This window comes from Mytilus californianus, unplaced genomic scaffold (assembly GCF_021869535.1).
Source record: "Mytilus californianus isolate M0D057914Y unplaced genomic scaffold, xbMytCali1.0.p SCAF_1, whole genome shotgun sequence".
NCBI lineage: Eukaryota > Metazoa > Mollusca > Bivalvia > Mytilida > Mytilidae > Mytilus > Mytilus californianus.
The window spans coordinates 75,994,692-76,009,498 of NW_026262581.1; the positions used below are offsets into that span (position 1 = coordinate 75,994,692).

The following is a 14,807-nucleotide window of genomic DNA, read 5'->3' on the forward strand; positions in this document are numbered from 1 at the left end:
GACCTATAGTTGCTTACATTTATGTCTTTTAATCTGCGATGGATAGTTGTCATAATGATTTTATGTCAAATCATCGTTTTATAAGGAGGGAAACTTGGCTGAAATACATTTTTCAATGCGAATTTTAGCACTTTCTGATGATATTGATTTTATGTGGTTTTTTTTTATAGCGAAGCATGCACTATACACGTGAATAAGGAATAAAAATGAATGCGAAATCATCTAAATACCACATAACATTACGATTTAACATAGGAAAATCACTAACGAATTTCCTGATCTGGGACTAGTGGATTAACATATGGCAGATGCAATCTAGTATTTTCATATCTCAAAATGAAATTTTTGTATCGGACTCACCTTTTGTAGTATATGTTACTTAGTTGTAAAACTTGTGTCTGCTCCATTTGTCATTTTTAACAATAAATGTTATTAAACTAACCACTGTAATAAACATTAAAAAATGATGTTTTATATTGCAGGAAACTTTTCTGTGTTCAACCTGTTTTTAGAAATGTTCGAAAAAGACCCAGAAAAATACAACATGTTAGATCCTAAACAACAAGACATGTATGGAGACAGTCTGTTTCATTTGGTTGCCAAAAAGAAGTATAATTCAACTGTTCAAAAAGCAACCGAACTTCTTTGTGACAAGAAAATATCATCAAATGTAAAGAATAGTGATGATAAACTGCCTGTTTATTATTTAAATACAAAGAATGATCGAAGACTTCAATTCTTTAGACTTGCAAATGATGATAGACCAACCAAAAATGTGTCCGGAAAATCTGGCAAAATGAATAAGGCCAAAAAATCACAAACGGAAGAATTCATGAAGACTAAACTCGAAGGAGAAGATCTTCTTCTATATGATAGAAGAGACACCAGTCCTTCAGTTGTGGTAAAATCTGTGGTAAAACAACCGTTAGGAAAAGAAGCTGTAAGGAAAAGAATAGAGGAGCTGCTACATAATCTAAATGATGCAGGTTATAGTAAATACTCCAGCAGAAGTGATGATGTTGACAATTTGAGTAAAAAGTCAAAGAAAGAGAAAGTCAAATCTAAGGTATATTCTATTAAACCCAGTAAAAACAAGTATTGCACATGAATAATATATAGATTTACCCAAATAAGGAATAATGGAAAGAAAGGAGAAAATACCAAAGGGGCAGTCCAAAAAACATAAGTCGAGGAAAAACAGACACCACAAACAAAACAGTAACGACAGAAAAAGGCAAACACCATGAAGGATACCACAGATAAAGTTAAGATCGCCTCATGTCTTGACTGACATCTAAACATTGACAATTAAAATCGGTTGAGAGCAAGACTTTTTCGACCAAAGGGATTATTTTAGATTCCCAATTGTTAAATATCCACTTCTATGTAGCTACATTCAAGGAGCGCGTGCATATCATGTATGTATATTATTGTTGATACAATATTTTTTATTATGATGTCCTTGATAAAGGGTTACTTCATAGAAGAAGGTTATCATAGCTAGGGTTCCAAGTGATGAATTTGAAGTCATCCCTTCTAAGGTTGTACGGAAGCCATTACGACTTGGTTGACAGTTAATGATTATCTACGTCACAGATGAGTACTGATATGTTCCAAATGTCTTAGCTAAATTCTTCATCTTTTCCTCGATTGTGACATCCACCAATGAGACTTATCAGTTATTAACGGATTTGAAATTGCATGAACAACACTACGGTCCCACATGTTCAGCAGGAACTGATAACCTTTCCGGAGCACATCAGTTCACCCCTATTTTTTGTGAGTTCGTGTTGCTGAGTCTTTAGTTTTCTAGGTGTTTTTTTTGCCATGGCGTTATCAGCTTTTATTTCGACTTCTGAGATTTAAATATCCCTTGCTGGTTTCTTTCTACTCCATTTGTTACACGTGTCATGATGCCCTCGAAAGCTACAAATCTAGTGACAAGTTGCATTTAGTCAGGTTTAACCACACATTTTCTTCGAGAAATTGCATGTGCAGGAATATGATAGTTGTTTTCTATTCGTTCTGTTGGTTGATGTAGGCCAGCGTTTGATTTTGTCAAGTTTTATTTATGTCAACCTTTTTGTCACCGGCGCAACGCGTTGCGGGGTACATAGAAATACCTTCCGTCCGTCCGTCCGTTCGGTCTTGTTAGCACTCTCATGTGTACAATTCTTGCCAGATTTTCATGAACCTTCATAGGTTTATATCAGCAATGTCGATGACGAGTTCAAAAAGCAGTGCCGATCAATAATTTTCAAAAGAGTTAAAACCCTCGGAAATATTAATCAGATGGAAAAATTGCCTTATAAGCGCTCTAATATGTACAATTCTTGCCAGGTTTTCCATGTTTTTCTCAAATTTATATTATAGGTTTATATCATTAATTGTCTTGACGAGTTCAAAAAGCAGTGCCGATCAATTATTTTTATAAGAGTTATACCTCCTGGAAATATTGATTATTTGTAACATTGCACTGTTAGTGCTCTCATATGTAAAAATTCTTGCCAGAATTTTATGAAACTTATATCATATGTTTATATCAGCAATGCCTTTGAGACTTTCGAAAATAAGTTCTGATCAAATATTTTTAACGAGTTATGGCCCTTGAAAATATTAATTATAATGGAAATCACATTGCATTTGCTCTGAAGCTACTTTTTTTGCCATGGCGTTGTCAGTTTATTTTTCACCTATGAGTTTGAATGTCCCATTGGTATCTTTCGCCTCTCCTTTAAGCATGACATTACTGTGTAGCTTCGGAACATCGACTACAACAGATGTGTTTTGTCGCTAATCAAGAAGAAAAGGATGACAATCGTTCCACTTCAGTGAACCACAAGTACATCAAGTATTATATTTTTTGAATAACTATTCAATCGAATTTGAGAATGTGGTGTTTTAATCAGCTTCATCAGTTACAATTCTTTCCTATTGAATTTTCCCAGACTTCTTTTTCAATCTAATGTTTACCCCATATAAATTTAAACTGATCCAATGCATATGTCGGCAGAAGATTCAGATATCTCACATCTGCTTACTTCAGACAGATTAAGGTAACAAACAAAATTTGATGGAATTTAAACTCATCGTATGTTCCTGTCGTGATTTTTTTTACATTGCATTGTATATACAGTATTCTCACATCATTATTTTTTGTTCACACAATGAAATATTTGTGTCTGCAAAAGTCTCATATCTGCTGACTTTACATTACTTTTCAGGGGTACGTATCTAGCAGAACACACATTTAATGAAAAATTTGTTCATTATATTATCTTTGAGAATTAACCTTTTACTTTGAAAGCTCTATATATAATAATGGCATTTTTGTTTTTGAAACTGACTTTATCTGGAAGAATATAATAAAATAACATTATTCTTTTTATTAGCAATTTGTCTTAACAAAAATGTTTTTTGGTTGAGAAAATGAAATTAAATGAGTTTGTTAGTAAAACTACTTTTACGCGTACAAAACGTTGTTAAAGTTGTTCGGTTGTATGAATATAGTCGCGTGCATTTCGTTGAAAAATTGACGCGGATGGCCATGAACACGTGACAGCAAGTTCATAATACATTCTTTATCCCTTATTCTTCCGAAATGGAATTACAATAAATATTATTTGAGGAGGAGTGTATTGTTCATACTCTGTATTTTTAAATCAGGTAGCACAGATAATCAAATTAGAACTTTTATGTTTTAACCGTTAAAACTAAGACTATAGGTTGGCTTTCATGTATAATTTTTTCCGATTATATGTATTTTCAAGATTGAAAACTCAATGGTACCTGATCCGGAACCCTATCTTGTAAAACCAATAGTAACAGAAGAACCAAAACTATTACAGCAAGGAGATGAAGAAATATTTGATGACGAAGAAGACAGTGAAGAAGAGCAATTCCAGGTTCTTTAAAAAATAATTTGTACCACCAATTGATAGTAATTGATATTGCGTGGATGTACATTTTACTAGTTATATAGAAACTCATCAAATAACAAGAAATCAATGCTGACATTGCTGTTTGTTCTCTTGTGGTCCTGCACCCGATTCTATGTTTGTTGCTGTAAATATTTTCTGAGAATTCATTGTCTTGTAAAACAAATCCAAAATAAAACAGCTGAGACGCTTTAATTTGTCATATATGTTTTGTTACTCCTTTATTTGTTATATTTGATTCATGAAATTGTAAAATTCAGCTGATTTCAATTGTTTCCATTAAAATTATAGTAGCAAGGCTTTAAGAAAGTGTATGGTTATAAATTCCTAACGTTTCGAGACAAGTTAGAAAATATATTCATCTGCTTAGGTTAAGGGTTTACATCTGCATATAGGTCTCATTCCACCTAAACATGGAGATTTTGCATAGGTCATTGGTCCTATTTTAATATTTATGCTTTCTTGAATGTTTAAGTTACAACAAATAAAAGGTAAGATATTGTCTGTCTGTGGAATTATGTGTTCAACTTGGATTGTAAGCTTTGCATGGTTCATTATATATTCATGTATATATTTTTTTTTCAAGATAAATATGGTAAGTTTGCTTTTTTCCTTCAGCTTCCAACAAATTAATGAGTCATAATCTACTTATAAGTAGGTGGTTCCACATTCCATCAGGTCTACTTTTGCTCAAATTGATACATATTCGAGGAATGCATACTTTAGCATGAATGCAAGACCTGTTTCTGAATTGAATTTAAGACTAAAAAGACATTATCATTTGTATAAGTTAACTACATCTATTTTATATGACTTATTGATTTCTAATTAACAGTTTGATCTACAAGTATTTGAAAATTTAGAATGGGAAGTTGTATGTACTGCTGAAGTATGGAAAGCCATGAGCAACAAACATGTTCTTCCAGAAATAAAACAAAGGATTGTATGTAAGATTCAGCATCTGGCAGCTGGAGAGTGGACTCCAAATCTGTGTAAAAAGCTCCACCATGTGCCTGATACGTTAAGGTTGTTTGAAGCCAAGATCACAAAGGCTAGTAGAATTATATGGGAACTAGCTATAGCCTTTTCACCAAGATTGAGCTACTCAGCAGAAAGAATTCTTGAATTCAATGAAGAACAGTTGTCAGATCTTCCAGTTAAAGGTGGAAAAATTTACTCCGAAATCATAAGAGTTTGGGATATAGTTTTTGATCATGATAAAATATACAGTTCCGTTCAAAGAATTGCAAAATCTCATAACAGAGGTGAGTCTTGTATCATACAAAAAAAGATAAAGGGCATTAAACATGAGAAGTATTCGAATGAATTGAAAAAAGTTCCTAGGATTTATGCTGAAACAGACATTGAAAGTAGTATCTTGGAGGAAATAAAGCCTTTCTTCCCTCCAGCAAGTGCCAACGAGACAGAATATCATATTCTTAAGTTTTATTCTTTCTCTTCCAATCTTGTGTCACACATTTTACAGAACATAGAAGTAAAGGTGGACTTTCCATTTCGTGTAACAGAATTAGAACACGCCATCATAAACATCCAGTCCGATGCACCAATTCTTTTAATTGGGCGCAGTGGTACAGGCAAGACAACATGTTGTCTATATAGACTATGGAGTAGGTTTTTGCAATATTGGACTAAAGCTGTTGAAGCTGATGCTCCATTACTACCTAGAGTTATGATTTATAAACAACAGGGGAAAATGCAAGAAGGGGAGATGAACACTGAAGGTACGAACTTAGATATATCAATGTCAAAATTAATAATTGTGATTGGATGTGATCTTTTCTATCACTTTCACGTGACATTAATTGTTGCTCACCAGTGGTGTGATGCTGAAACATTTTAAATAACAGTCATTAACAAATACTGAATTTGTAGAAATGATTTCAGTGAAAAGATTATGCGTCATATCAAAACAAATGTATAACCATACCTTATAGTCATACCGGTACCTGTAATGAAGTAATCTAAGCTACTTATCATTTTGAATGTTATCATGTTTAAAATGAGTTGTGCAATTAACAAGAAATGTTGAAGAAAAGAAGATGTTTTCAGATGGTTCCTTACAACAACTGTAATAAACCTATCGTTGTATTCATTTAGCCAACGCGGTTTCTAATTGGCTTGCTCTGTTCCACCTTTTTAAAAACACTCGACACATTATGGTATGCCCCTGGTAATGATTTATGTCTAGCGTGGATATTTTATTTGTCAAATATTTATATCTTAAGTTAAAAAACAAAGTTTTCGCATAATGATTTGTTCTAACTGGCACTTGTATGACGTTAATAGAAGCAGAAGGTTCAAAATGAAATCATAATGTTTTTCTTCATTTAAGGCCATGCCTTCTTCAAAGAGTCAAATAATAGACTATAATATCATTACCACATCCATCTCAGTTTAAGACTTCTCTAACATTTGAAGTCCCATCTGTATATAGGCTACCTAAAAAGTAAAATAACAAAAATACCGAACTCCGAGGAAAATTCAAAACGGAAAGTCCCTAATCAAATGGCAAAATTAAAAGCTCAAACACATCAAATGAATGGATAACACCTGTCATATTTCTGACTAAACTAAACAAAAAACTGCCTAATATTGCTTCATCTCAACTTCTTATATTTCGGACCTTAAACTACTAGTAGTTCCTTTACTACAATTAAAAAAATAATTAATAGTAACATTAACTGAACCAATTTTACTGCACCAGAAGCGCATTTCGACAATCAATGTCTGTTCAGGAACGCTCGAGGGCAAAATATTTAAAACTTTACATCAAACGTTGAAGAAGTAATAAAAAGGATAAAAAGTCAAATCAAACCCGGACAAGAAATCAGTGCTATGCATACAGGAAATACATTATTAATATTTGAAATCAAGCATATGAAAATAATGAAATTCATTTTTTTTGGAGGGTAAAAATATACAATAGCTTAGGGGCTTTTAATGGTTCTTTCAATTCTGTTGACAATTATGAATTTCTTCTCTCTTTACTACACTTCCACACAGTTTTATCAAACATACATTTTCTTATTTAAGTAAATGTTCCTTTGAAAAATCTGATTGCAAATGTATTTGTTGCATCTCATATATAGGTCATATAGCCTCCTTGTGTAATAAAAGGGCAAATATGATAGATATACTTTATGATAAAATGATTAAGGCTGTGAGCCTGTGTTCTTTATCCTTGATCACATACATGTACGTTTCGGCAATAAAGTTTTCAAACGGTTGTATGTGCTCTATTTGCACTCATTTAATAGTAGACTTGTTCCTGTATTATTACGAATCACAGTCTATGGCCAAATGCAGTAAAGGTCCGTCTCAATTCCATTTTATTGATTGAAAGTCGATTGATTAACGTCGTATCAGCACAAAAAGGCCATCTCGCGACCATTTAATTGAAAGTTTGAATAACTCATACTATATTTTGCCTTATATAATCAAGAATTTAACAATCATACTGCAGTAATTTACCAAAAGTAACTGCCTTTATATTATAAATCTATAATACACAGCAATAGTTGTCCGTTTCAAGATTTTGGATATTGCAGTTTCACACGGGAAATTTATAGCAAAGAGGGACGAAAGATACCAGAGGGACAGTCAAACTCATAGATCGAAAACAAACTGACAACGCCATGGCCAAAAATAAAAAGACAAACAGACAAATAAACATGTCAACAAAACAGACGATTTTCATTCCCCATTGCTAATTTTCTGTTTTTTTTATGATGATGTTCTTTTGACCTTTTTTGAAAGGTGTATACATTTCCGAACTTATGCTTGTGGCTGTATTGCGTTTAGATTTCAATTAACATTATCTATGGAAACGTGATAATATTAAGTCAGGGATTTTGTTACCATAAGGGATTTTAACTACTAAATGAAAACGTACAGTATGTCAATTTATCTATAGCAATAGAAAGGGAGATACTAGTTAAGGTTTCTGGCGGTCGGCAAGACACGTCAATCCATGCTGCATTATATATAGCAATAGCTATGGATACGAGTAAGTATGGTGATAGATGATTCCAGTCAGAAATACTCCCATCCACGCTGCATTAACATAGAAAAGGTGTAGGTAAGGGAGAACATGCATAAATTCTTGTTGCATTATCATCTATATTCGATATACGGCATGACTAATCATATTCATATATGAGGGGAAAATCGCCTTTTTCACGGTCATCTTTTCATCTTTCCAAGTTTGTTAATATCAGTACTCTAAAAAAAAATATCTCAGAGTGCATCAATGAGGTTTTAAAACCAAATCTTTTGCTTGTAAACCGATTGATATGCTAGCCATTGATAAACTGATTTATTTAATAGCTGTTAAACTGGCTTTGAAAAATCATTCAGTAGCTGCGAGTACTCTTTGAACTTTTTGTTAGTTGTTTACTGTGCTTAGCACAATTCTGGCTGTTGGTTTTCTCGTTTGAATTGTTTCCCAATTAATTTGTCATGCCTGTTATAGCTTACTATACGGTATGGTTTTTTCATTTTTTAATGTTGTATGATGTTCTATAGCTGCTTACTTCAATGTATTTTCGGTCTCTAGTGAAAGGTTGTCTTATTGACAATCGTATCACATCTCCTAACTTTTATATAGAAAATTGCTCTTGTGAAGTATTTTGCCTGACGTGGCATTGTAAAGTCATCGACCATCTCGTTTGGCCTTGGAATATAAATTAGAGTATTCTTTGAAATATAAATGTGCCTTCTTCTACAGCTATACCATTTTGAACTAGATATGATAGAAAGAATTCTGGCAATGAACTGACTACATTCTTTTGTATATTTCAGCTTCAAAATTAGAAATATTTCAAAAGATCTATATTCCTCATGTGCTTTTATGTATAAGTATGAATGTGGTATACTACAGTTCAAAATAGCCTTTAATTAAAATTTCAGTAACAATGACTGCTCTCTGTTTTGGAGGTCATGATAGCTGATACAAATGAGCCGAAATACCTTCTAACTTCTAACTCCTAATTACCCCTCCTCCTTCCCTCTAAAAAACACAAAACAAAACATAAACAACCAAAAAAATATGTCTTTCAAGCATGTTGTACATCCTTTTTATAAAAAATAAGACGATTTGGTATGATGTCCATAACAACAATAAAATACTTAAGTAAGTAGTTTTCTTTACCTTAATTTCAGATGCTGATGACTTGGAGTATGAGGTAGAAAATGTATCTTGTGCAAGAAAGATACCTGAAGGTTGTCATGATGAACCTACTGCATCCGAAAACGAAAACGAGACTGGTGAGCATGGTGAGGCAGAGGTTGAAGAGGGACAACAGTATGATCATTTACATCAAATCTTTATCACTAAGAATGCAGTATTATGTAATGAAGTTCAAAAAAACTTCAGAGAACTGTTGCATGGCTGTGATCAAACTAAACAACACGTAGAAGCTGAACATCAAAATTTGCCTAATCGTCTTCAAGATTTGAATGATTACCAATTTCCTCTGTTCATAACATCTAAACAGCTACTGTTAATGTTAGATGCATCTGTAGACCAGTTTTACTTCTTTAATCGAACAGAAAATGGAAATTTGAAGGTTGATATTCAGGGATGGACAGATGGAGATGGACCTCTTAGTATTCTTCCACTTCTTCAAGAAGATTCTGATGAAGAAAGTGACAGTGATGAAGAAATAGAAGACTTATTGGAAGGAAATCAAGACAATCAAAACCAAGGTCATCAAAACAAGAAAAAAGTTGCTCCTCGAAGAGAAATGACATATGAATTGTTTGCCGAAACAGTATGGCCTCATATGAATAAAGGTGTTGGAAAGAAATATCATCCTTCACTTGTCTGGACGGAAATAATGTCATTTATAAAAGGATCATATGAGGCTTTATCCAAGGCAACTGGTTACCTTACGAAAGAAGAATATGTTGACATTGGAAGAAAAAGAGCGCCTAATTTTTCTGGAGAAAGAGAACATATTTACACTTTGTTTAAACGATATGAACATGTGAGAAGACAGAAATTTTTGTTTGACGAGACCGATCTTGTTCGGGATGTGTATCAGCGTTTATGTAAACAACAGAATATGAACTGGGTGATTCATCAGATATTTGTTGATGAAACTCAAGATTTCACTCAGGCTGAGCTTTGTTTACTTCTGAGATTGTGTCAGAATCCCAACGATATGTTTCTGACTGGAGATACAGCTCAGGGCATAATGAGAGGAATATCTTTCAGATTCAGTGATCTCAAATCTCTCTTCTTCTATGCCAGTCATTCATTACAGGTAAGATCAGGTTGGGTATCGTTAACAATTAATCAATCTTTATCAGTGATTAATTAAGAATTTTAAGTCATTTCAGTAAAGAAAACGGGTTGTACCTTCACTCGAATAGTGGAGCTACATTGCAGTCATCTTGTCCGTCTGTGTGACGGTTTGTCAAACAAATATTTCGGTCATAATTTTGTCATGAACTTCTGAAAAGAATGACTTCATATTTGGTCAGCAGATTGACAGTGATATTTAACATGTGACAAATTTTCAAATCTGTACGATACCTATTTTTGTATGCCTATGCTTTCAACTTTTCAATATTTTGATTGAACTTAAACCTTTTCTTTACACTTTTCTCATGTACTTCTTAACAGAGTGACTTACTATTTGATAAACATATGACAGGGATAAGTTGGAACGTGTGAGCGTATGTAGGATTTTTCAGACTCGAACTTCCTATTTTCTGATACTTTGAATTACGAGTTTGTGGTATACTTAGCACGACATCGCGTTCAAACTGGTTGTCACAGTATTTGGTGCATTCTAGTCTTGTAGCACTTGACAGATTAGTTAGTTTTGAATTCCATAAATTTAAACATAGTATCCTTTTGATTTCCAAGGTTTTAGTCAGGGTCACTCAAAACCAAGGACAAAGCCATTTTCGCATATAATTAAATAAGACAAAACATGAGATTTAGTTTGGCATCCAACCTGTAAACGACTAGTGATTTCAAGAAAAACGGAAATTGTTTTAACTAATTTATTTGTCACGCTAAATAAGTGATCTCCGTTTGTTCTGTACTTGACGTTTGTTATATGCTTTGAATAGGTAAGATCATAAATTATTGTCATTTTCCAAGAGATAACTCTTTTCAAGATCAGAAACATGTTGTGACCTTGTGTTTAATCTTAATTTAGGATTGGTAGAATGCTTATCAAGGCTAATCAGAATTCTAATCAATAAAGGTTACGGTCATTGTCATATGATTGGATATTTTAAAAGTCTGTATGCAGGATAAAGCTTGATTATCATCCAATCTATGTGAGACTTGACATGATGCATGCATGCTTTTTGTATGAGTCTAAATCGGATGTACTTAATGTATTAGCAAAATGTCCTTGTTTAAGTGTTGAATAAAAATAAACGATATATGCACAAATCAAATAAATGTCATGTAACAATATAGATTTATTCATGTTAACATAATATGGAAAAAAAAAACAATGAGGCAAACATATTTTGGTTATGGGTTTTTTGGGAAACATTTACAAAGGAGATACATGTAGGACATATTTTTAGAGAAACACAAGCTGGAAAATATTGCTTCTTCATTAAGCAGTGTTTCAGTATAATGGTGTTTATATATCTCAACTTGTTCGAATCGCTCGTGTATGCAACAACGTTTTTGATTTTAACGAAAGAAATCTCTGTATTACTGAATAATTATTACAACAGGGTTTTCGATATCACAAACTAGCTAAAACATTTACTTAATTTTATCATCGGTACAAGGACAACATTCGTAAATATAAATCAACATGCAGACATCTTATACATTCAGGAAAATTACATCCAATTTTTTATAGTAATATTCTATACAAAGCACAAAAATGTCGACATTCACCTCAAAAGCTAACCAAACCTTTAAATCGACTTATTCAGAGGGATATAGTTACGATAATGATGTCAGATCATTAAAGATTGCATATTTTGGTATTAATATTGATTCACTCATAGGTTTTTTTGCATCGGAAATAAACATTTATTCTAAAACCAGTTGTTGGCATGATACGGGTTATGTTCTTCTCATATATTTTATTATGGTATGATACTAAACCCCTAACGGGAGGAATTGTGCTTGATTTTCATATGACGAAGACATAATCTTTTAATCAGTTTAATTGAGATCTGGAGCTGGCATGTCAGTAACTGCTAGTAGTCCCTTGTTAATTTATGTCATTGTCATTTTGCTTAGTTTCTTTTGTTACCTATTCTGACATCGGACTCGGACTTCTTTAAACTGAGTTTTACTGTGCGTATAGCTGTGTGTTTGTTTATTCTACATTGGCTACAGGTATAGGGGGAGGGTTGAGATATCACAAAACATGTTTAACCCCGCCGCATTTTTGCGCCTGTCCCAAGTCAGGAGCCTCTGGCCTTTGTTAGTCTTGTATGTTTTTTTAATTTTAGTTCATTTATATGTTTTGAAGTTTAGTGTGACGTGCATTTTCATTAAACTAGTACACATTTTGTTTATGTGCCAGCTGAAGCCCGCCTCCGGGTGCGGGATTTTCTGTTCATTTATAAGTCTGTCTGTTTGACTGTTAGCGTGTCAATCCCGTTCCAGGTTAGAGTTATTATATATGGTAGTTTACAAAAAGTTGATGTCACAATATATATCAAGGAAGGGATTTGACTTTAACTTTCATGGTTCACTGAATATATGGAGATGTGATAGTGCATACGTGGCATGGTATCTTATTGACACATTTTCTTATTTTCATATGAGGTCAAAGGCCACATGACTTTGCAAAACAAAGTAGTTATTCGAATAACATCTGATTGGTAGGATATGTTCTCCTCTGTTTGTCCATGATTGGTTTTTTTATATATTATTTTATTTCATTTAATTAGGCCATGGGCAAAACATCTGGTATAGCGATTCCTGAGCAAGTGTACCAGCTCACACACAATTACCGTTCACATGAAGGAATTCTCTCTCTTGCTTCGTGTATCATTGATATTCTGGTTGAATTCTTCCCAGAATCCTTTGACAGACTGAACAAAGATCAAGGACTCTTTCATGGACCAAAACCAGTATTGTTAGAGTCGTGTAGCTTCAGTGACTTGGCTCTGTTACTCAGAGGAAACAAACGTAAGACCTCTCACATCGAGTTTGGAGCTCATCAAGCCATCTTGGTTGTAAATGATGCAGCAAGAGAGAATGTTCCAGAAGAACTGCAGTGTGGTCTTATATTGACAATATATGAAGCCAAAGGTCTGGAATTTGATGATATTTTGCTCTACAATTTTTTCAGGGATTCACAGGTAAGAAAGAAATGTTTAAAATGTGTGAATTTATCATTTGACTCCATCAAGGGAAACAATGTCTTTTTTTTCATTTATATACGACCGCAAAAAAATTTGGGGGGGTGTCAATGTTTTTTCTCTCAAGATTTAAGAAATTGTAAATTTTCCAAAGAAAAATTGGGTGTCACATTTTTTTTTTTTGCTAATTCTTTGTATATAGTCTGAAAACAGATTTACTAAGTATTGCGCAACAGCACAGTGTATTGCACAACAGCAAAAAATCTTCAATTGAATATAAATTCAAATCATATAACCAATTTCAAGTTCTTTGATTACATTTATTCTGTGTCAGAAACCTATAATGTGTCAAATATTTAATTACAATCCAAATTCAGACCTGTATCAAGCTTGAATATTGTGTCCAGTTTTGCCCCAACTGTTCAGAGTTGGACCTCTGCGTTCGTATCCAGCTGCGCTCGGCGAAGCAGTATATTGTTAATAGCATAGATGCATTGATTGCCACTACCATTTATTGCTTAGCGGCAAAGGGTGACAACTATATTTTAAAATGTGTTTGTGACTGTCAATTTCCGGATTGTCAGCACTATTTCGCCTATCACTCTATTTGACAACTGACATAGAGTTGTAAGCAGAATTACTTTTAAACTAACCCACGTACCAACCAAGACAAGACACAGTGAGTTCCGTTTTGTAAAACATAAAAATTGTGTATAACTGTATGTTTTATCAGTACTTAACTGAAAGGAAAAATGTTAAATATTTTTGAAATGTTGATTGTTCTTTTTTGATCAAATGAAGATTTTTCTGCAGGCTACAAAAGAATGGAGAGTAATAACAGATTTCTTGGAGAAACTATGTAGCAGTGATAAAACTTCCTCAGAAAATTTGGTCAAGATTAGCTCAGGTCAGTTTCACTATTTAATTATTTTCAATGAACATTTCATTTTGGCAAAGTTTGAAAACATTATATTATGTTTTTGTGACGAGTTCTGCAAAAGACACCTTAATACAAATATCAATATCAGGTTTTGGTCAATAATTCTCATCTGGTGTAATGAATACTTACTTTAGCTTTGATGTAAATGTTGAAGAAATATATGTCAGTCTCAGTCTGCATAAATGTTCATTTCACAGATACTTTCAGTTTATCGATAAACATTTTTGGTGTAATGGTTAGCTATTTGGTTTACTTGTCATGTTCTTACAAATTTGGCTCAAGTTATTGGATATCCAAGAATATCATATCTGTTCTCCATCCAGATGACTCAGGCTAACCCTACTTTCTACCTTTTTTTTCGATCATCACAAACTCTCTTGGACCACGCTTACACAGTGCATTCATAAGAATCTATTTCAGAATTGGTCTGTTTTACCATCAGTTTTCGTTTTCAACATCTTTAGCAGCTCACCTTGCCCGAAGGTCCAGAAGAGCTATTCCCATTACTTCGTGTCTGTCGTCTCTGTAAAAGACAGGCGAAAGATACCAAAGGGATATTATGTTAGCTTTTTCAAATTTTTTCTATTAAACAACTGATCGAATAA

At 33.3% G+C, this 14,807-nt stretch overlaps 1 protein-coding gene across 1 annotated transcript in view; it reads left to right on the top strand.

Annotated features, from left to right (window-relative positions):
• The window catches only part of LOC127707392 (TPR and ankyrin repeat-containing protein 1-like), a 59,254-nt gene that overhangs the window by 24,396 nt on the left and 20,051 nt on the right, over positions 1 to 14,807 (top strand). The window contains exons 10-15 of the mRNA XM_052211873.1: positions 483 to 1,066; positions 3,771 to 3,905; positions 4,774 to 5,680; positions 9,120 to 10,225; positions 12,849 to 13,262; positions 14,076 to 14,169. Of these exons, the coding sequence (XP_052067833.1) occupies positions 483 to 1,066; positions 3,771 to 3,905; positions 4,774 to 5,680; positions 9,120 to 10,225; positions 12,849 to 13,262; positions 14,076 to 14,169 (3,240 nt within the window). The remainder of the gene's footprint in view (positions 1 to 482; positions 1,067 to 3,770; positions 3,906 to 4,773; positions 5,681 to 9,119; positions 10,226 to 12,848; positions 13,263 to 14,075; positions 14,170 to 14,807) is intronic.